General features: G+C 39.9%; 1 protein-coding gene across 9 annotated transcripts in view; it reads left to right on the top strand.

The window, feature by feature from the left end:
• Positions 1-23720, top strand: part of PSTPIP2 (proline-serine-threonine phosphatase interacting protein 2) — a 74640-nt gene that overhangs the window by 27746 nt on the left and 23174 nt on the right. For 5 of the 9 annotated variants that reach the window (XR_003001772.1, XR_003001770.1, XR_003001771.1 and 2 more), the window contains exons 1-3: positions 13423-13742; positions 18461-18538; positions 22827-22861. Coding sequence is in view for 2 of the 9 variants with exons in the window: in XM_024734712.1 (XP_024590480.1) it covers positions 13576-13742; positions 18461-18538; positions 22827-22861 (280 nt within the window). In the remaining 7 variants the exon portion in view is untranslated. Of the gene's footprint in view, positions 1-13280; positions 13382-13421; positions 13743-18460; positions 18539-22826; positions 22862-23720 lie in introns of those variants that run through there. The other 4 variants (XR_003001773.1, XM_024734713.1, XR_003001767.1 and 1 more) reach the window with 3 other exon arrangements.

Here is a 23720-nt window from a genome sequence, read left to right as displayed (position 1 = left end):
GTATAAGTGATATCATACAGTATTTGTCTTCCTCTGACTTATTTCACTTAGCATAATGCCCTCCAAGTCCATCCACATTGCTGCACATGGAAAATTTTCATTCTTTTTTATGGCTGAGTAATATTTTGGTGTGTGTGTGTGTGTGTGTGTGTGTATATCACATCATCTTTATCCATTCATCTGTTGATGGACACTTAGGTTGCATCCATATCTTGGCAATTGTAAATAATGCTGCTAGAAACAGTGGGGTGCGTGTATCTTTTCGACTTAGTGTTTTTGGTTTTTTTTCATATATATACCTAGGAGTGGAATTGCTGGGTCAATTTTTGGTTTCTTGAGAAATCTCCATACTGTTTTCCACAGTAGCTGCACCAATTTGTGTTCCCACCAACAGTGTACAAGTGTTCCCTTTTCTCCACATCCTTGCCAACATTTGTTATTTGTGTTCTTTTTGATGATGGCCATTCTGACAGGTGTGAGGTGATATCTCATTGTGGTTTTGATTTGCATTTCCCTGATGATTAGCAATGTTGAGCATCTTTTCATGTAGGCCATCTGCATTTCCTCTTTGGAAAAATGTCTATTCAGTTCTTGTGCCCATTTTTTAATCGGGTTTTTTTTGTTGTTGATGTTGAGTTGTATGAACTGTTCATATATGTTGGATATTGACCCCTTATTGGTCATATCATTTACAAATATTTTCTCCCATTCAGTAGGTTGTCTTTTGGTTTTGTTGATGGTTTCCTTTGCCATGCAAAGGAAAGTTAGGTCCCATTTGTTTATTTTTATTTTTTTATTTTTCATGATATCAAATTTAATGCCAAATATATATATAAGATAATAAAAGAACAAAAGAACCATTGTGATGTTCTGTAAAGTAGGACTAACAAATATACAGCATGTGAACGGTATAATAGGGCACCCTTTAAGATGACAGACAAGATGACAAATTCCTGAGGAAGAATTGTGGTGTTGGCATTTGCTGTCTTCCTTGTATTTCTTTTTTTTTTTTCTTATTTTCTTTTTTTTTTAACATCTTTATTGGAGTATGATTGCTTTTCAGTGGTGTGTTAGTTTCTGCTTTATAACAAAGTGAATCAGCTATACATATACATATATCCCCATATCTCTTCCTCTTGTGTCTCCCTCCCTCCCACCCTCCTCTAGGAGTTTTATAGTTTCCAGTCTTACATTTAGGTCTTCAATCCATCTTAAGTTTATTTTTGTATCTGGTGTTAGAGAATGTTCTAATTTTATTCTTTTACATGTAGCTATCCAGATGATTTTTCTTTTTGATTTATTAAAATGACTTATTAGGTTAATAAATTTCCTCATATTCAACCAACTTTTCATTCTTGGAATAAGTCCCACTCAGTCATGGTATAGTCTCTTCTTAATGTGGTAATGGATTATTTTTGCTAATATTTTATTTAGTACTTTTTGATTAATATTCATAACTGATATTAGTAAGTTTTTTTTTATACTCTATCGAGCTTAAGTATTGTTTTATACTTGCTTTATAAAGTGAACTAATACATTGTCTTTCATTCCCGATCAATTTATGGACCTTAGGAATATGTTTTTTTTCCTGAAGATTCGGTAGAGTTCCATTCTCCTGTGAAAACATCCAGTTCTGTTGCTTTTTTCTGCTCCTTGATTACTTTCTCTGTTTCTTCTAAGGAAATTGGCCTTTCTCAGCTTTCTATCTCAAATGGTGTCAATTTTGGTAAACCTTATTTTCAGAATAGGCTAATCTGTTAGTCTTTTCTTCTAAGTTTGGAGTCATACTTAGAAAAAAATCTCTTACCTCAATATTTTAAAAATATATACATTCTATATTTTCTTTTTACATGTTTGTGATTTCCATGTTTAGATCTTTAATTCATCAGATATTTATTTTAGAGTGCTGTGTTAGAAAGGGCTCTATATTTAGTTTTTGGCAAAATGAACAGTCATTGTTATAGTAATATTTATTGAACAAGGCATCATTTTCTTTCTGGTTGTAAATGCTTCCTTTATCATATATTAAATCCCCATACATACATAAGGCCATTCCTGGACTGTTGTTTGTATTTTATTTACCTGATTATCAGTTCTCAATGTCATAACATAGTACTTTGAAAATTTTTGATTACTTATACTCGTTTTTGCATGGTAGGGTAAGTCTTCACTTATTCATCTTTTCAACATTTTAGGGTCTATTTTCATTCACTTATTCTTTTTAGGTTGTTTTTAAATTTTTTCCCCAGAAAATTCTTCTTTGCTTTATTTATTTTTTTAACATCTTTATTGGAGTATAATTGCTTTACAATGTTGTGTTAGTTTCTGCTGTATGACAAAGTGAGTCAGCTATATGTATACGTATATCCCCATATCTCCTCCCTCTTGCGTCTCCCTCCCACCCTCCCTATCCCACCCCTGTAGGTGGTCACAAAGCACCAAGCTGATCTCCCTGTGCTATGTGGCTGCTTCTCACTAGCTATCTATTTTACATTTGGTAGTGTATATATGTCCATGCCACTCTCTCACTTTGTCACAGCTTACCCTTCCCCCTCCCTGTGTCCTCAAGTCCATTCTCTACATCTGAGTCTTTATACCTGTCCTGCCCCTAGGTTCTTCAGAACCTTTTTTTTTACTTTTAGATTCCATATATATGTGTTAGCATACGGTATTTGTTTTTCTCTTTCTGACTTACTTCACTCTGTATGACAGACTCTAGGTCCATCCACCTCACTACAAATAACTCAATTTCATTTCCTTTTATGGCTGAGTAATATTCCATTGTATATATGTGCCACATCTTCTTTATCCATTCATCTGTTGATGGACACTTAGGTTCCTTCCATGTCCTGGCTATTGTAAATAGAGCTGCAATGAACATTGTGGTACTTGACTCTTTTTGAATTATGGTTTTCTCAGGGTATATGCCCAGTAGTGGGATTGCTGGGTCATATTAGGTTGGTTTTAGAATAAACTTAAATTTAAAAAGAAATTCCATTAAGATTTTGACTGAAATTATTGTTATTTAGAAATGTATTTATTTATTTTCGACTGCATTGGGTCTTCGTTGCTGTGTGTGGACTTTCTCTAGATGCAGTGAGTGGGGGCTACTCTTCATTGTGGTGTACAGTCTTCTCACTGTGGTGGCCTCTCCTGTTGAGGAGCACAGGCTCTAGGGGCGCGGGCTTCAGTAGTCGTGGCACGTGGGCTCAGTAGTTGTGGCGCACGGGCTTAGTTGCTCCGTGACATGTGGGATCTTCCTGGACCAGGGCTCAAACCTGTGTCCTCTGCATTGGCAGGCGGATTCTTAACCACTGCGCCACCAGGGAAGTCCCTTGATTGAAATTATTTTAACTTGATAGGTTTATGTGGGGAGAATTGAATCTTTCCAATATTGGACTTTCCCATCTTGGACTAGGATATATTTCTAAATGTTTTGAGATCTTTGTATTTTTTTAGTAATGTTTTATAGTTTTCCTTCAAAAAGGCTTATTCCTAGGTATTTAATAGGTTTTATTGGCATTATGAATAAGATTTTGTATTTTAAACTACATTTTAAGTGGTTATTATTGATATATAAGAAAACTGTTGATTTTTTAAAAAATATTTAATTCACTTCCTAGCTTTTCACTTGATAATCTGTGGTTTCCAAGTAGATGATTATATAATCTAAAAATAATGACAATTTCTGATATTTTTGCCTCTGTCTGGAGTAAGAAAGTGGGAAAGGTGTTACCCTGGAAGTGAAGGGTATTTACAGGACTTGATAATGGTGCAGAACCTTTTTTTCCTTCAATTTTTAGTGTGCAAGCTTTGATGGTGCCTAGGGACAGTGCCCCATTGCCGTTCTGGTCTTTGTGCCCTTGCGAGGAGCCTGCTGCAGGGTGGAGTCCTCACCAGCTGTGGCTCTGGTACAAAATTCAGAGTTAGCTGCTCTGGGGCAGGGCACTGGCTGGGTTCCCGGTGTCCTACAGACACCCTCCTGGCATTTCCATGGCTGCTCCAGTTTCAGCCCCTGCTGATTTGAGCTTGGGATTTTCTAGGGCTCTGCTGGGAATGTTTGTGGACTTTCTTCTGTTTTGTGTAGTTTGGAATACTGGCTTCTGACCCCTGCCCATCTAGTCCTATCTGTTTTTATATTACAGAAATTCCTACAGATGTGCACCTTCCTCATTGGGCCCTTTCCTATTTTCTGCTGTTGCTGTGGATCATTTGTTATTTCAGTGGGGCCTGGGAACAGATGAGAGAGAAACAAGGCTTCAATTTGCCATCTTTACGGGATGGACGTAGGGAGAAAGACTTCAGGTTATGAAAGCAATGTGAGGATATTATAGAAAATGTAGAAAATGTGGAAACATGCTAAGAAGAGAATTGCTTTCAACATTTGGGTGCACATCCTTCTAGTCATTTTTTTTCCTTATGTGGAGTTTTTGCATTGCACACTTTCTCCGGTTTATCTTTCACTTAAAGTATTTTCAGTTGAGTAGAGTTGCCTTTGTCATTGACCTGCTGACTTGACAGGAGGGACACTTAGACATGTGAAAATGTCAAGTGTGGATCCAGTCTAGACAGAGCTGGGGCTGTGGGCTCGTAGAACAAGGCTGGCGTGGGAACTGGGGTGGGGTCTTATTCTTGCCTTCACAATCCATTATTAGTGCTTAAGAGAAGGCTTAAGGGCACAACCATTGTAATGACTTTGACTTTAGGTTTTTCATGCCTGAAAATGGCAGTTTCCATATCCCTTGCTGAGGTATCCCTGACACCTTTCCAGCTGCTTCCTCAGATGACGACATACTTACTTTTGAATAGCTAACAGCTACATTTATTTCACTGTTGTCTGCTTTCAGTGAAAAAAAAAACTGTATTGTCCAAACACATATGCTTTTTTGTTTATGTGGCCTGGTCTTGAAAAATCTTGATGTGTCTGCCTTAATTCCTTTAGTTTGTGAAGCACTTGATAAACTCAAAGCACATTATCTCATTTGGTCCTTCCAATATCCCCATTTTATAGTCTAGTAAGGAGGGACTGAGCTACTTAGCTCCAAGTCACATAGCTTGTGTGTGGTAGAACCAGGGCTCAAACCCAAGTGTGGCGTTAAAGCCTGCGTATGTCCCATTTAGAACTGTAGGGAAGTAGGCTGACTGGCAAAAAGTTAGATTTAGTTCTTATCCTCAAACAAGAGAAGCTGTGTGGTCGAGTGGTTTCAGAGTACAGAGCCACAGTTTCTTGTCCTGTAAAATAAAGATAATAGTTATACTTATGTCATAGAATTGTTACAAGAATTAAACAAAATGTCCCATGCAAAATACTTGGTATGCTATTTGGAACACAGCAAACATTCACTGTATATTGGCCCGAATTATTAATATTAATTAACAATAAGCAATCCATATTTGCGGATAAGGTGAGTTTGATCCATTTAGTTTTACCTCTTCTAGTAAAAGAGATAGGAAAGAAAGATCAAGGTTGAGAACAGAGGGAGGTAAAATGAAGTCCTTGGTCTTTATCCCAAGTCTTCTGTTGCCATATAGCTTTTAATAAATAATGGAGATTTGAATAATATTGTTGGTTGAGAGTTCAGATCTTTCATTGTGGTTGGAGGAAGTGATAAGGAGAACTCCTTTTCCTTGTGTCTTATTTTCTCCAGCTGTAAACGTGGAAATAGCTCCTGTCTCACTGTGTTTATATGGAGCATACTGTGGTCCTTTAATGCAAAGTATAGTACATTAACACATCCCATGGCCAGTCTTCAAACAAACTCAACCTTTGTGTGTAATGCAAAGTCAGTGCCTTCTCCCCATTCTAATGGGGCTCTCTGGGCTTCCAAAGGGCACCAATGCCAATTTGCATTTTTTACTCAAAATTGGAGGTTGTAAAATGAAATGCAAACCATGGAGAGTCTTCCCTGGCCTCTTCTCCTTTGCATTTACTAACAGTCATTCTTTCCTGCCCCATTCTGCTGTGTTCTCTAGTTTCACATGCAAGTATCCTGCTTTCCTCAAGGCAGGAGCCATGATTGTTCTATCATCTTTTGTAATTTCTATGGCAGCAGTTCTCAAACAGCATTGCAGTCCTTGGAAGAGTGTAAGAAGTGGAGACTCCCCCACCCAAGGTTCAGAATCAGCAGGTCTGGGGTGAGAACTGGGGGACTGCCCGTTTACCAAGCTGCTTGGGTGATTCTGGCACAGGTAGTCCTTGGAGCCCACATCTAGAGAAACTGAAACTGTGTAGCAGATGCCATGATAGGATGGACGTGAGGTGCAGCACAGAACTGGATGTGGGGACGCTCTGGCGGTAGCACCATAATTCTGATGGTGGCTTTGGAGGCTGCAGGTATCTTTTGCTTCCCCTCTGCCTTCCCCTTCTGCCTAGTGGCCACATGGTAGAAAAGGTCTCTGGAAACAAGTTCTCAGAGGCCCCTGCAACATGAGCCTCAGGGCTGGGCAGGAAGGAGGGGTACATGTGCCTGGATTGAGGGAGACCAGACCTGAGTGTTAGGGGTGGGTTGGGGGAGCTGGCAGCAGTGGAGTTATCCTCCACCAGGCAGCCCACGGAGATTTCCTTCTCTGAACCCACAACACCACCTGGTCTGGACTGGCCGCTGGCATCACAGCAAGACTGTTTTTATTATTCTTTAGATCACACATCTCCTGGATGCGGCACACATGTGCTCATTGCTGGACCTGGCAAAATTTTTGTCTTAAAGAAATTTAAGTGGCTTTATTTATTTTTTTCAATTAATTTATTTATTTGGCTGCATTGGGTCTTAGTTGCGGCACCCAGGATCTTCGTTGCAGTGTGCAGGCTTCTCTCTAGCTGTGGCATGCGGGCTCCAGAGTGCGTGGGCTCAGTAGTTGTGGTGCGTGGGCTCAGTAGTTGCAGCACATGGGCTTAGTTGCCCCACGGCATGTGGGATCTTAGTTCCCTGACCAGGGATTGAACCTGCATCCCTTGCATTGAAAGGCGGATTCTTAACCACTGGACACCAGGGAAGTCCCTTAAGTGGCTTTATGATTAAAATACTAATCCACTGATTAAAACTTGAATGCAAAAAAAACCCAACCGACCAACCAAACAAAAAACTTGAATGCTATTTACCTCTTTATAATTTGAGCATTATTAAACCTTACATTCTGGGTCTTTGGGAGGTTGCTGGGTGGTTGGATCTGCCCCTCCTTCTTTTTCATCTCCCTGCCTCACCCGGGACTCCAAGACCGGATCAGTTTTCAAGGCTTATCTACCTCTGTTCCTTCTAGTGACTGCCTCCCTCACATTATTCTTCTGACTCCTAATCAATTTTTTTGGGGCTTTTAATTTTTTGAGGTGTAATTTACATAAGATGAAGCACACAGATCGAGTTTTGAAAACTGCATATTCCTGTACAACTCATACCTCTATGGAAAGATCTTGATTGGATGTGTTTCCATCATTCCAGGAAGTTCCATCATGGCTCTTCCCAGTCCACCCTCAATTTCTCCCCTGACTCAGGCAGTCACTGTTCTTACTTCTTTTACCATAGAAGTAAGTCCTAGAACTGCTTTCCTGTCCTAGAACTTCATATAAACGGGATCATGCAGTAAATACTTTTTGCATCTAGCATCTTTCATTAGCATAATGTTTTTGAGATTCATCCATGTTGTTTCAGTGTCAGTAGTTCTTTCCTTTTTATTGCTGTGTAGTATTCCATTGTATGAATATACCACACATTGTTTATCATCCATCGACTGTTAGGCATTGGGTTGTTTCCAGTTTGGGGCTATTGTGAGTAAAAGTCCTATGAACCTTCTTTTAGAGGTCTTTTTGTGGACATATGTTTTTCTTTCACTTGGGTAAATGCTTTGGAGTAGAACTTTGGGTCATATGATATGTGCATGTTTAGCTTTTTGAGAAATTCCCATTTTTTTCAAAATGATTGTACCATTTTCACACTCCCAGAATAAGAGTTCTGATAGTTCAACATCCTTGCCTACATTCAATGTTGACTTTTTAATTTCAGCTGTTTCTAGTGGGCATGAAGTAGGTATCATTGTGACTTTAATTTGAATTTCCCTGTCATGTTAAGCTACTTTTCATGAGTTTTTTGGCCAAAGGAATATCTTTTATGAAGTGTTTATGAAGTTCAAGTATTATGCCCAGTTTTTATTGGGTTGCTTATATTTTTATTAATTTGAAGTTATTTATATGTTCTGGTTACAAGTCCTTTGACAGACATATGTATTGTGAATATCTTCTCCCAGCATGTGGCTTGCCATTTAATTTTCTTAATAATCTCCTTTGATGAGCAGAGGTTTTTAATTTTGATGAAGTCCAGTTTTTCAGTTTTTTCTTTAGCAGTTCGTATTTTTTGTGTCCTCTCTAGGAAATCTTTTCCTGCCTCAAGGCCTCAAAGGTATTTGCCTATACTAATAAACCAAGACTTTATATTTTGGTTTTGCATCTGAGTCTGTGACCCATCGCACATTAATTGTGTGTGCATTGTGTGCAGTGGGAGCAGTGGGGGCAGTGAGCAAAGACTCTTCTCTCCCCAGCTTTATGCAGTTGTCCCAGGACCACTTGTGGAAAAGACTGTCATTTCTCCCACTGAGTGGCTTTGACACCTTTTGGAAAGTCAATTGACATGTGAGTCTATTCCTAGGTTGTATTCTGTTCCATTGATCTACTTATCTGTCCTCAGATCAGTACTGTTCTGTTTTGATTACTATAACTTCCCTGCAAGTTTTGAAGTCAGGTGGTATGTAAAAAACTGTTTGTTCTAGGTCCTTTAATTCCATATAAATTTTAGGCTAACTGGCAAATTTCTACAGAAAAGACTTTTGGGATTTTCATGGGATTGTGTTGAATCTGTAGATCAATTTGGAGAAAATTGATGTTTTAACAATATTTACTCTTTCAATCAACAAACATGGTCTGCCTTTATTTTCATTTCTTTCAGCAAAACATTGTAATTTTCAGTGAAGAAATCTTGTATAACCTTTTAAGCATTTATTCCTGAATTTATTTAAGCATTTATTCCTGAATATTTTATATCCTGAATATTTTATTCCTGAATAAATATTTATATCCTGAATATTTAATATTCCTGAATATTTTATATCCTTGATGCCATTTAAATGATTTTGCTACTGGTATATAGAAATATAATTTATTTCTGTGTATTGACTTTGTGCCCTGCAATGCTGTTACATTTATTAGTTCTAGTCATTTTGGGGAGTAAATTTCTGTGAACACAATCATGTTGTCTGAAAATAAAGGCAGTTTTACTATTTCCTTTCCAACAAGTATGTTCTTTATCTTTTTCTTGCTTTATTTCCTCCTTGGTAGGAGGAAAGTATTCAGTCTTTTCACCATTAAGTTGTTAGCTCTAGGTTTCTGTAGATGTCCTTTGTCAGATTGAGGACATTGATAATTTGTGTTTTTTCTTTCTGTCTCTCTTGTGTTTTGATCAACCCAGCTATAGGTTTTCCGATTTTATTAAGCTTTTCAAGGGACTAACTTTTGGTTTCATTAATTTTCTTTATTGTTTGTCCATTTATCTTTTTTTTAAAAATTAATTTATTTTTATTTATTTGGCTGCGCTGGGTCTTGGTTGTGGCACATGGAATCTTTGTAGCATGTGAGATCTTTAGTTGTGGTACGTGGAATCTTCAGTTGTGGCATGCGGAATCTTTAGCTGTGTGATGCGAACTCCTAGTTGCGTCATGTGGGATCTAGTTCTCTGAGTCCAGGGAAGTCCCTGTTTGGCCATTTCTATTGTATTTCATTGTGTTCTACTATTTTTATTTCCTTTCTTCTAGTTACTGCAAATTTAAATTTGTTCTTCTTTTTGTAGTTCCATAAAGTGAAAGCTTAGGTCGTTAATTTTAAAAACTTTTTTTCTTGTCTAATATTAGCATTTGGAGCTACAAGTTTCCCTATACGAAGATATTCCCTAGAGGAAAATTCCCTGTAGAAAAAGCACTATTTTTCTGCATCTCATAAATTTTGATGTGTTGTTTTCTTCACTGTCAGTTGGTTTGAAATGTCTTCTGATTTCTTGTGTGAATTCCAGTCACTTTAAAAGATTCAATTTAAATCTTACGTCTTCTATTTTCTGATGACTCTAGCCTATTTTCCTCTTTTCCACCTCATTCATTATATATTTTCTCTGTATACTTTTATACTCTGTTTTAGTCTCTCATTTTTTTTTATGCATACACATTTGTTTTATGTGTGTGTCTTTTACTGACTCCCAAAGTGAACGATAGTCTCTTTGATTACAGGAACTCCATCGTATGCTGACTCTGTAAACTTTTTAGTACCTTGTCTGTAGTTGGCATACAATTAACCGACATTTCTTAAGCACCATTAATGTAGGAGCTATTGTGGATGATAAAGGTTGGGTATAATCCAGATACGCTTTAACTAATTTTTAAAAGATATTAACTAACGACACAAAATAATATATAATAAAAGCCAAATGAGAGGAGACGTCATTAAACACTCCAGGTACTCTGAAGAGGAAGAGGAGACTGTAGGACAAATTATTTGAGGAGGATTTCAGAGAGGACTTGGGATTTGAAGTGGCCCTGAAACAGAGGTGGGATTTAAGTGAAGATGGAGGAAATGCCATTCCCACTGTGGGAAAATCATGTGCAATGGTCCTGAGGTATAAATGTACACTGCCCATTTGGAGGATGGGGAGAGACCAGCATGGGGAAACTAGGGGACAGAAGTCAGGGCTACTGTGAAGCAGGATGTGGAGTTATGTGTTTGGCATACTCCTTTTTTTTTTTTTTTTTGCGGTCCGTGGGCCTCTCACTGTTGTGGCCTCTCCCGTTGCGGAGCACAGGCTCCGGACGCGCAGGCTCAGCGGCCATGGCTCACGGGCCCAGCCGCTCCGCGGCATGTGGGATCTTCCCGGACCGGGGCACGAACCCGTGTCCCCTGCATCGGCAGGCGAACTCTCAACCACTGCGCCACCAGGGAAGCCCTGGCATACTCATTTTTGGTGGCAAATCTGCTGTGCTATCTTGGTGCTCACGCAGTTTTCTTTCCTGCTTGGCCCTCTTATTCTGCATCTGCCAGTCAGAGCTTCTCAGCAGTGCATTCTGAGTAGCATGGGAAGGAGTTTCCAGGCCAAATCCCCTGCCTCTTGGCACTTGGACTTAGGCACTCTTTGTTTTCTCTTGGAGATTTTCTTTCTTGGTTCCCTCTGGAGTCCAGTCACTCCTCTGAAGCAGCAGTTTGGTTTTTCAAGGCTCGTGGCCAGGAGGAGGCCTGGTGATTTGGTTTGTTTCCAGGAAATCTTGTTCTAGCTCCACCCTCCCTGCCCAGTTCAAAGAGTGTCCACACCCTTAATTAAGAAAAATGAAACCACCTTTTCCAAATGAATATCAAAAAACAGAACCTAAGTGTACTTCTCTGGGAAGATCAAAGCACTTCCCTCCACAAACCAATATTGACATTGACCCTTTGTACCCATTCATTCACTCAGGAGCCTTTGTTTTCATTGTTCTCTTCTAATGCATCTGGCTGGGAACACAATAGACATTTACATCCCACAGAATTTTACTGTAGACCTTTGGTTTGCATAATCTTAAGCTAAACTTTTTGGATGTGTGTGTGTGTGTGTGTGCAGGACTGGTCTGAGACTTGGAAGAAGCTTCAGGCACTTGCAGTAGTGTTGGGCCAACAAGGCTACTCACAAGGTGTGTAGCAAACAGCAAATTCAGAAGCTGGGCAGTCAGAGTCCAGAAGAGGGAGCATTAGGGCTACTCAGGAAAGGCTTCCAGAAACCTTGGGGGTGGAGGGACTGAATTTAGATTCAGGAGGGGATAATGTAAGCATCGTCTTAGAGTTGCCACTGAGCACTGCATTTCAGGGGGGCAGTTAGAAGCCTACCCCGCTGAGACAGAAGGGCGTGTGTGGAGGGGGTGGGTGGAGAAATGAAGCTTTGGTGGAGGCTATTTCTTTAGGCTTCCCCAGGCCGAAATCTATCCTCAAACAGTAGCCAGAACCCATAGAATTAAATGTATTTCTAACTAAGATTTATTTGTATGCCCATGTGTAAAATTTATTATACTTATAATAATCCACTTTTTAAAATGCAGTGTGAGTTATGGCTAGTTAAGTTTCTGAGGTTGAAATCAGCCTCAGGCCTTGGTCCTGCTGGGTCTCTCTGGGATCCCTGTCTGCTCAGCCAGGCCATGAGGAGTGGCAGCAAATGGAAGAGAGAAATTCTGCTTCTCGAATGTCCAGGGCTGGGCAGAGAGGTATCTTCAGGGGGTCCCACCCCCACCCCATGGCACAGAAGAACCTTCCTCAGCAGATGGAGTGTAGGGAGGCTAGGCTGGGGCTGGGTCAGTTCAAAGCTCCCCAGGACACACCCAGTGGCAGCCTAACCAACCTCCCTAAGGGACTGGAGTCTGGATCAGACCACCTATTATATGCACTTGGAGGGTAGAAACCAGGAAACCAGCCGCATTAGGGGACACTTCAGGGGTATTCTTTAAAGCTTCTGATTTGTTGGTTTGGGGAGCCGAGGGGACTTTGATTTTTAAAATATACTGCATCCGGGACTACTGCTTTGGGAGACTCAGGCAGCTTCCTCCAACTCCAGAGCACGTAGTAGAATAAAATAGGAATAAATGGCTAGCTTAAAATTTAAAAAAATTCCTTTCCCCCAAAGTGGGGCCAGCCCTTCGGGGCTGCTGGCTGCTGGGCTTAGCTTCCTGGTACAGTGGGAAGCCGGCCTCCCTCTCCCAATGCTGGGGCATGGCTCAACAGTGCCCTCGACCCTCACACCAGGCTTCTTGGCTTTGGGAAGAGATGTCAGGGTCAAGCTCTGTGACAGGTGTGAGGACACAATGAACACTGTGTATCCCTGGTTAAAATGGTCCTGTGGTGTAACTGAGTTTCCCTCCATGGGATAGAGGGTCACTCAGCAGAAGGCTGGAAGGGGGCTCAGTTCCTGCTCCCTGCCTGGCCTGATCAGGGCATGTGGGGACCCAGGGAGGGGCCCCAAGCCCAGCCAGTTCCCTCGTCCATGTGCCTCTCAGTCCTCTGTCACTTCCTTCCTGTTTCGTGGCCCTATAGTTTCATAATTTTAAAAACTCTTCCATAGCTACATGCACTCTGAACTTCTTCTATTTTGTCCTTTTTGGTCACATGTGCCTTGGAGGTAAGTGTTTCAGCAACTCCCCATGGCCAGCTGCCCTGTGTCCTGCCCTGTCCACGCTTCAGGCCTCGGGGCTGCCGTCACCATGCTCCCCGTCTCACACAGTGTTGTTTTTCTCACCAGAGTTCAGACATACTCAGCAACATTGGCTATGAGACCATCATCCAGCATCTGAACAATGGCCGCAAGAACTGCAAAGAGTTTGAAGACTTTTTAAAAGAAAGGTACATGTTGTTTCTCTCTGAAGACAGAGGATGGACAAAACACTCCCACACAGACAAGGACAGTTTACTGTTTTTTTTTGTTTTTAATGGTCCACAAAACCCTCTGCTGTAAAGTTATGGAACGATCCCCAAGAAGTAAATGATATCTTTGTCCTAAAGCTTTTAGGAAGCCGTTCAAGAGATAAGATTTATGAATGAAACAGCAAACAAAATATAATAAAATACTAAGTTTTGTGATACGTATGATACTGAAAGACCTCACAGGAGAGGAGAGCTTGGGACGACTGGCAAAAACGGAGGGCCAGCGTCATGGAGGAGGAGATCTTGAAGCGTCCCTTAACTCGAGGAAGAGATGGCTTTGGTCAGTGGAGGAACACCCAGGTGTCTATGGGAGGGTGGCAAGCAGGGCCTGTGCAGTGACAGGGAGGCAGAGCCTGGCTCAGAGACCACTGAGCTGCGGTGGTGGGAAAGATGCAGGGGCCAGTCGTGGTGCTCCGCAGGGTGGTGGGCTTGGTGGCCTGGGGGGATCTGGCATGCTTTAGAGTATTCCCTCCGCTCCCCTTCTCTTCTCTTCCCTTCCTTTCCTTTTTTTTTTTTTTACGGTACGCGGGCCTCTCACTGTTGTGGCCTCTCCCGTTGCGGAGCACAGGCTCCGGACGTGCAGGCTCAGCGGCCATGGCTCACGGGCCCCGCCGCTCCGCGGCATGTGGGATCCTCCCGGACCAGGACACAAACCCGTGTCCCCTGCATGGGCAGGCAGACTCTCAACCACTGCACCACCAGGGAAGCCCAAAATGCATCCTTTTTTACAACTAGAGTCAGTTTCAGGTGTGTTTCACTCTACATTATCAGGAGTGGGCAAAAAATTTAGAAATAGAATCCAAGAGTAGAGGCCCAAGAAAACACAGGATTCTTGCTCAAGCTGTGGTAGTGAGGGGAAGGTAATGTATAAATCAGAAGGGCAGAAAAGAGAATTCACATGCATGGTTTCAGAGCAAGGAGATAGGGTTGCCCACAGTACCAGGAGCAAGATAAACCCAAATGACGCAACAGCCATGCAAATTACCTCGGCCAAAAAAAAGGAGGGAGAGAAGAAGGGAGAGAGGGAGGAAGGAAGATATGAAGTCAAAAAGAGCAAAAGAACCAGGGCCCCAAACTCAAGAACAGATAGACAAAGCCACTCCAAAATCTGCATAACTGATCCCAGGTAGAAAATTTACCAAAAGGGAATAATAAAAGTATTCAGAGAGAGAATCCAGGAAAAATTTCATGGAATGTAGAAAAACTAAATAGATCTGAAGGGCACACACTATAAACCAGGAAACATTGATAGACAGTAATCAATATTGATTATGATTATTTAAGAATCAGCATTAACATTCATCCTGGTTAAGTTATTTAGTTAAAGAAAGAATACTTCAAGTATCTAGGAAAGAAATGAACCAAGTTTTTGAAATAGGAATGAGCAGCAGGGAATCCGGATGGCCTTGGGTTTCTCTTCAATGACAGAAGCCAATGGAACAAGTTCAGCAGAGTTCTGAGGGAAAGTTTAAGAACATTCATTACACCAGCGAGGTTGTCATTCAGATATAAAGGCCACACCATCATCAAAAAGTCTACAAATAATGAATGTTGGAGAGGGTGTGGAGAAAAGGGAACCCTCCTACACTGTTGGTAAGGATGTAAATTGGTGCAGCCACTGTGGAGAACAGTATGGGGGTTCCTCAAAAAACTAAAAATTGAGTTACCGTATGATCCAGCAGTCCCATTCTGGAGCATATATCTGGAAGAGACAAAAACTCTAATTTGAAAAGATACATGCACCCCAGGGTTCATTGCAGCACTATTTACAAGAGCCAAGACATGGAAGCAACCTAAATGTCCATCAACAGATGAATGGATAAAGAACCTGTGGTACATATATACAATGGAACACTACTCAGTCGTAGAAAAGAATAAAATAATGCCATTTGCGGCAACATGGATCAACCTAGAGATTATCATACTAAGTGAAGTAAGACAGAGAAAGACAAATATCCTATGATAACACTTACTGGTGGAATCTAGAAAAGATAAAAATAAACTTATTTACAAAACAGAAACAGACTCACAGACATAGAAAACAAACTTATTATGGTTACCAAAGGAGAAAGGTGGGGGGAGGATAAATTAGGTGTGTGAGGTTAACAGATACACACTACTATATATAAAATAGATAAACAACAAGTACCTACTGTATAGCATTGGGAACTATATTCGATATCTTGTAATAACCTGTAATGGAAAAGAAACTGAAAAATAACATATATAGATATATGTATATGTATAACTGAATCACTTTGCTGTATGCCTGAAAGTAACACAACCTGGTAAATCAACTATACTTCAATAAAAAGTAAAAAATAGTAATTTCAAATGTGAAGGCCACAGGTAAATGGTTTCAAATATGAAAGAACTCAGGAAATACTGATGCCCTCCCTTCTGAGCCATTTTGGCAAAAGGTCACAAAGTGATGAAATTCAGCCAAAAGACCACAAAGTGAAGAACTGAACCAAAATACAAGTCTTAGGGATGGAAAAGCTATGGTAATAGGACTGGTGGTGAGCATCACATCCATTTTAATAAATAGTTAAGACTACACAACTGGGGGAATTATGATTGGAGAACAGCGTGTGTTATAGACACAAATGAAGTAAAAATAATGTAAACATTATCAAGGAGGAGGTGGAGGTACGATAGTGCTAATCATCTCATCCTTTCACGGGTGGGCTGTCAAACATCTGAAACTGTCTAAAAATGAAATAGGTCATTAAAATATTTTAATGTCTCAATCTCCTTAATTATTTTCATAAATTCCTTTTTAGCTTTAGAAGGATATTTTAGGAATTGATTTTTCCTGTGGCAAAGAAACAATTATTTGAAATTCAGCAATTCCTTCAGCTTCCTTTCAGTTTTCTTTTCTTCTGTGAAATTTAAATAAAATCAGGCTTAATACTTTATTTTTAAATAGCATGTAGAATATAGTCTCATTCTTTTAAAATTACTCATGCCTGTCTGTCCATCCTTCCTGCCTGCATATATGCATAAAGAAATGTCCATTACAATCATCACCTGGTATTAATACTAATGATTTTTAGTTGGTGGAATTTTGGACAGTTTGTTGCTTTCTTCTATATATTTTTCTTTTTCCTTATTTTTGAATAGTGAGCATGTATCATTTTAATAAAATGGATAAGGTCGTTATTTAGAAAGGACAGATGAGAGTGGGAGAAACTTTATAACATGTAAGAATAAGTATTGATATTCATAATAAAGAACTTCTACAAAATAATAGGAAAAAGACAAAACACTCAGTTAAAAAATTGGGATAGGGCTTCCCTGGTGGTGCAGTGGTTGAGAGTCCACCTGCCGATGCAGGGGACGCGGGTTCATGCCCCAGTCCGGGAGGACCCCACATGCCATGGAGCGGCTGGGCCCGTGAGCCATGGCCGCTGAGCCTGTGCGTCCGGAGACTGTGCTCCGCAACGGGAGAGGCCACAACAGTGAGAGGCCCGCGTACAGGAAAAAAAAAAAAAAAAAATTGGGATGATATGAGTAGGTAACTCATAGAAGAATATATACAAATGTCCAATAAATATATAAAATGGATAATCACACTAGAAATCAAGGAAAAGCAAATTAAAATGAGAGTTTTTTTAAACCTCTGTCACTAAAGACTGGTAATAATTAAAAAGGAATTATAATATCCAGTGTGGGGGAGGGTTTCTGGGAATGGGACTTTTACACACTTTTGGGAATATAAATTGAGAAGGCTTTTTTGGAGGGCGATTTGGCACTGTTTCCTAAAATTTAAAACACATATTCCTCTGATCTAGTAAATCAACTTTCTCAGAAGTCCTAGCCTAGAGAAACATTCTCAGAGATGCCCATGAATATCTGTCTGAGGATGTTCATTTAGCTTTTTTTGGCAGTAATGAAAAAACAAATAGGGTGACCCTGAACTGTGGAAAACTCCATATTATGAACATGGTGGGTAGCATGTACTGATAAGGAAAGATCTATATGATGTATTTATTACTAGGTGAGAAACAGAACAGCAAATAATAGAATGATCTCAATTATGTAACCATTAAAAGTTGTGTATTTGTGAGATATAGGTATGTAAATGCAGGAAAAGGACTGGAAAGGTACATACCAAGCTTAGCAGTGGCTCCCTCTGGGGAGAGGAGTGGGATTGGGGGATAGTGTGAAGGGGGACTTTTTGTGTCTTATTCCATATGACTTTGTGTTGTGTGAATCTTTTGCAGTGAGAATGTATTCATAATATACTTTTTTTTTTTTAATTTGAAGAAAGTGGGGTAGATGAGCTTAAAGGCCCATAACCTGATAGTATGGTTTAGATAAGGCTGGGGCTGGGACACAAAGTGGAGATGGTGACAGAGGGCCGTGAGGCTAGGGGAAGGGGGGAAGTGGGGGATGTTTTGTGCTTTACACAGACCTGTGCCACACCGAGTAACAGGCAGATGTTCTTGTGAGACATGCCAACTTCAGGGTTTATATTCTGAAATTCCCCTCTCTTTGGTATGGTTTAGCTGTGTATTTGAATTGACTATGAATGAGGAACTCTATAGGTTGGTTAAAGGATACTCTTAGAGAAGATGGGAGGGGTGGGCCTTAGGATTGCAGCATTTCGTGGAAATATCTTTTACTCCACTTAAAAAAGGTATATTTTATATCTATATAGATTTATATAGATTATTTATATAAATTATGGATCATAGTTTTGAAAATTATTCTGTAATGTGCTAGCCAGTATTGGTCAAGGGGCCATGCTTGGTTTGGCTTTAATATTCAAGCTAGAGACTTTTTGCTGGAGAAGAACACCTTAGAGATGAAGGCCACTGTTCTTTTACAGTTCCTCCCGGTTCTGTAGAGGGGAGTTTCACGTTTTAGAGAATTGTGTCATATCTGAGCTTCTACTGTCAAGGGTACAGTTTTGCCTTCAAGGGAAGTGCCATATGTCTGAAATAAGAATCAGCCCTGAGAAGGACTCATAACCCTCTTTTATGTTCCTTTTAGGGCATCAATTGAAGAGAAATATGGCAAAGATCTGCTTAGCCTCTCTAGGAAGAAGCCATGTGGACAGTCTGAGACCAAGTAGGTGCCACATTTCTTTCTGGTTTCTAGGTTGACTGATACCACTCAGGAGCCCCCATCACTTCAGCAGGCAGAGCTGGCCAGTAGGGTGAAGTGTGAAAAAATTAAAAAAAATTTTTTTTAATTTCCAGTTGTGAAAAATATATAGAAAAATAGAAAGAAAGCTGAAATGAATTATGAAGCCATAACCCATTAATATTTTCTAAATTTTCCTTGAAGACCTTTCCTATGTATACTTTTTATAGGTAGAATTATATATAATTTTATGCTAGGAGTTTAATAGAGAGGGTATTATTGTCTTATTTATATGTCTATATATATATGTGTGTGTGTGTGTGTGTATAAAACACACCCATAGTTTGTGATAGCTACAAGAGACTCTCTTTGCACTATTTCATAGTTCTCACCACCAGTGTGAGATTTCTTTACCACAATTATTTATTCTTCCATCATTCATTGAATACTCTGAGGATACAGAGATGGCCAGACATGGTGCCTACTTTAGGAACACACTCCCTCGTATACAGGGCTGGCTTCATGGGCAGTCATATAGGATCTCACACATAGATAGGCTTCATAATTGGTTTAATGCTCTTTGCTGTCACTATTTGAAATTTTTAGTGATTTATAAACAAGGGGTCCTACACATTTTCATTTTGCAGTGGGCCTCACAAATTATGTAGCCAGTCCTACTCACATGGAAATTTCTAAATTCCTTCTCTAACATAGCATACTGAGGGAGACTAGGGGGAAATTGTTTAGGCAGACCTTTGAAGATCTCTGCAGATGTAATCACACCTCATACTGACATGCACACTGCTTTGGCTGTGCTGTAGACAGCTGCAGAGACACCCTGAGGTCTGTGTCCCCTCAGAGGTAGTATAGGGAGCAGACAAGACATTGCCCTTCCCCTTCTCTTCTCTTGATCCTAAAACGCACACACACACACACACACACACACACACACACTCGCTTATCCCAGACTACAAAGTACTGGATTATTGAGGGGGAGGAAAACATTGGGAGAGATTTAAAATATTAACAGTTACATAAACCTTAAAAACTTGTTACCCTCAGACATAGGACATTAGTACAAGGAGAATTTGTTTGTTGATTATATTCTATATATTTTTGATGTTTTAAATGAAAAAATTTAAAACACATTGAAAAGTAAAAAGACAAACGTAATGAATGGCTGTGAATCCATCACCCAGATTTAACAATTATTTATACTCGTCATATTTTCTTAATGTAGTTTTTTGGTGAATTTAAACCTGGAGTCAGCTATTTTTCCACATATTTCTCCAGGTTTTCCTTTCATGATTAACCATATTTAGAGATGAAACTCTGAGTTCTAGTGTTGGTCATTGTCACAGAGGTGTCACTGTTTCTAGGCTCTTTCAGGGGACAGATTTTAAAAACCTGAGTTCATATTGATATTTCCAATTCTAATTAACTTTACAGTTCACTTAACTTCTTTCATTTTATATTTATTTCCTCTTGCACTGAAAAATCTTGGTTCCTGACAATATTAGCAGAATTATTTGCTTTATATGACAATATATAGTAAAATGTTTTAAAATAATAATATAAAACTGCTACTAACAGTAAAACTTCTGAATGAAACTTAACATTTCTTTGCAGTTCTTTTTGCAATTCTTCTTGACCTTATATCCCACTAAGAACACTGTGTTCTAAGGTCATATAAAATACTATTTTCTGTGTGATTATGTAAACAGTTTTATATATAGTTAAGTTTGTTTGTTTTAAATTTTAAGGATTATTTTCTTTTCCTGCTTGGTTTAGTTTCTTTTTTGAATGTGTAAAACATTTCTATGTTCAAGGTCAGAATTGCATAGTATTAGGTAGGTTTCACTGTTGTTCAAGGAGGGTTTAGATACTTTCAAGGAAGATTAGTGGGTCAGTTGATCCAAAAACTTGTTTATTCATAAAGAAGCATAAGCCATTTGGGAAGATATCCAAAAAAATTTTAGGTGATGTGATGGAAAATAGCCATATTCTCTCACATAGTACTTCTTGAAAAATATATTTGGCAGAATGAGTCTGATCCAAAGCGATATTTCTTGTACATTTGACTTAAACTTGGTAAATCCTTTAAGAGACTATAGCGCCATTCTCTTCTGTGACGAAAGCCCGTCAGTTTTCCTTCTAAGAATTCCTCAGAGAGGAAGGTGCAACAGGATATGAGACCTGGGGACTGTGTTTCCAAGGTGGAAGTGAAAGGCCATTCAGGTACTTCTGTTTTTGTCACCTCCAGGATGATCTTTAGGAAGGTGCCCTAGATGAGAGTGCACGACTTTGTTTGTCCAGGGACTAAATAGGATTTTTTCACCTCATCGACCACTTTGAGAGACTTCAGCTTTCTGATGGGCCCTGTTAGGGTTTAAGGCCAAAGTGCTTATTAAAAGGTGGCAGAATATTTTCTTCTCCCACAGTTAAGGAGAACACCAGGGAGAAGAGGGCATGGACGTTGAGAGAACACCATCCCCAAGGTTCAGATTCTATCCTCAGATTGTCATCAGTTTTGAACACGGGAAACAGCAATAAAGTGATGGTGTGGGACAACAAAGCTGATGACAAGCTAAAGGGAGTTTGGGGCTGCTATTTTAGTGGCGTTTTAAGGCAGTCACTTAGGGTGGGAGAAAAATTTTAGACCCTGAACAGACTTTATCTCTAAGTCACTTTCCAACTCCACAACTCACTATCGGGAAGACTTCTAGTTGTATCTGCAGCCATAGCCATCTTTCTCTCTCACTAATTCCAGTCATAAGTCTGCTCTCCAGTGGGGCTCATTCATCCTTCTGGGCCACTTGTGCATTTGTTTGGATATGGACACTTTTCTAGTGCATTGCATTCCTTGAAAAATTGTATCGTAAGATGGATAAAGTGTATGGAGACTGTGCAGTTATGTTTTTCTGCTTAGTGTGTTTGTAATAACTGGGAATGTTTATGTGAGAAAAGGCAGGGAGAAATAAGAATGCTTGTTTTGGGACAAATAAACAGAGTGAGAAAAATGAGGTGTAGCTAAAAGAAGGGGCCAGCTGGAAGATACAAGGGTTATTAGTTTGCAAAATAGCAGAACTTTCCACCTACATATAGAATATGATCCATGATCCCATGCTGTTGTGGCTAGGGGCTGGGGTACCATGACTTCACTCTAAGTCCCATTCCTTCTTGAGTGGCTGGAGTGAGCCCAGTGAGATACACTTCCATGAAGGCGGCAGTGAGCAAGAAAATCCCCAGGGCCACTTCACCTTAAAAAGGGGGTTTTTTTTTTTAATTTTTTTTTTTTTTTTTTTGTGATACGTGAGCCTCTCACTGTTGTGGCCTATCCCGTTGCGGAGCACAGGCTCCAGATGCGCAGGCTCAGCGGCCATGGCTCACGGGCCCAGCCACTCCGCGGCATGTGGGATCTTCCTGGACCGGAGCACGAACCTGTGTCCCCTGCATTGGCAGGCGGACTCTCAACCACTGCACCACCAGGGAAGCCCTAAAAGGAGGCTTATTAAGGAAGTGTAGGATGGGGGTGAACTAAAACCATGGGCAAGGGCGAGCTATAAGGGAGGAGGAGCCATGGGTTATGAGGGAAAAGAGCGGGGAGACTGGGAGAAGGATGAAAAATGAGTTTGGTCTTCTCCACAGAAACTGTGAGGTAAGAAATGTGTCTTGTTTTAAGCTGCTAAATTTGTGGTATTTTGTTCATCAGTGGTGGAACACTAAATCAATGTGTTTAATGTCTGTCTCCTCTGTTAAGACTCTTAAGTCTGGGACAATATCTGTCTTGTACTGTTGAATCACCAACATCTAATGCAATGCCTTGGCCCATAGTTTATGTGCAGTAAGTATGTGTTGATTGAAGAATGGATGAAAAAGGAGGTGATCAGGAGCCACAGTTTGAATCCTTCCTTTATGTATTCATATTTCTAATTACCATACTTTAAAGAATGACTGGTATTCTTATGAGAAAGGGACCATAACTCCCATATTATTGTTGGGAGAAATGAAGCATAAAGAATTTTGGCATCTGGCTCCACCCAGGTAGACAGTGAAGCATTTATGATGCTTGTGCCTGGGACTGAAAGGGTAAGAGAGAGGAAACTGGACTGAAGAAGTCTTGCTCTTTTGGTGTCTTCTCAAGCTCCCAGGCAAAGATCAGACCATAGGCTATCAGTTAAGATGTGGGCTGGGAGAAACATACAATGGCATTATAATAAGGTTATACAGCCAATTTCCAGAACCGAAATTATAGATGTGCTTTTTTTTTAAGCACCCTGAAGCGGGCCCTTGACGTCTTCAAGCTACGTAAGTGATTCTTTAAAAATGTATTTGCTGTCTGTGGCAAGCTATGTGTCTGTCATCAAAGGTGAGTTTTAATTTGAACAGCAATCTCATACTGGGTGAAAAAAAAAAAATCAGAGCAACTCCTAAGGTGAGGAATAGCCCTTCAGAGTTGAAATGAGCTGGAGAACCGTCCACACTTGCACGTTGTGATGTACATTTGACTTAGTTAGGGCAGTGGTTCTCACACTGGAAGCTCAGGGTGAGGCCCTGGCACTGATCTTCCAGGGGTCCTGTCCAATTCTAGTATTCCCTGGGCCTGTTACTCAGAATTTAAGACTTTAAGTCCTTCTGTTCTTCATGCTTCCAAGCTAAGGACTTTAATGTGGCACACTATGTGCTTAACATGTTTCTTTAGCTAGTTGAGTGGTTCTAGACATCTTTCCGTTTCAGTTCATGCAGATCTGTCTCACTCTTACATTTAAAATATTTTTATTCTACAAAATGCCACATTTCCTCCAGAAAGGTGATACTGATGTTTTCCCCACCAACAATGCTGTTTTTCCCCATGCTTGCCAATACCAAGAATTTTTACACTTTAAAAATTTTGCCAAACTGAAAGTTAAAAAGTGATAGTTTTCAGGGTTTTAAAGCTTTGTGTTTTTTCAGTCGTTTTAAGGCTGAATACATTTTCAAATGTTTACTGGCTATTTGGCCAATCTTTTTAAAAATTTCATGTTTTTTAACCATTTAAAAAATACTGGAGTATATATATTTATTTTGATTTGTGAAAGCCCTTAGTTACATAAATTGAAAATATTTTTTCCAGTTTGCCATGTACCTTCTAACCTCGTTCAAGGTTATTTGACACACACGCGAGTTT

Source organism: Neophocaena asiaeorientalis, unplaced genomic scaffold (assembly GCF_003031525.2).
Source record: "Neophocaena asiaeorientalis asiaeorientalis breed wild unplaced genomic scaffold, Neophocaena_asiaeorientalis_V1.1 scaffold322, whole genome shotgun sequence".
Lineage (NCBI taxonomy): Eukaryota > Metazoa > Chordata > Mammalia > Artiodactyla > Phocoenidae > Neophocaena > Neophocaena asiaeorientalis.
This window is presented reverse-complemented; position numbering and strand designations above follow the sequence as displayed.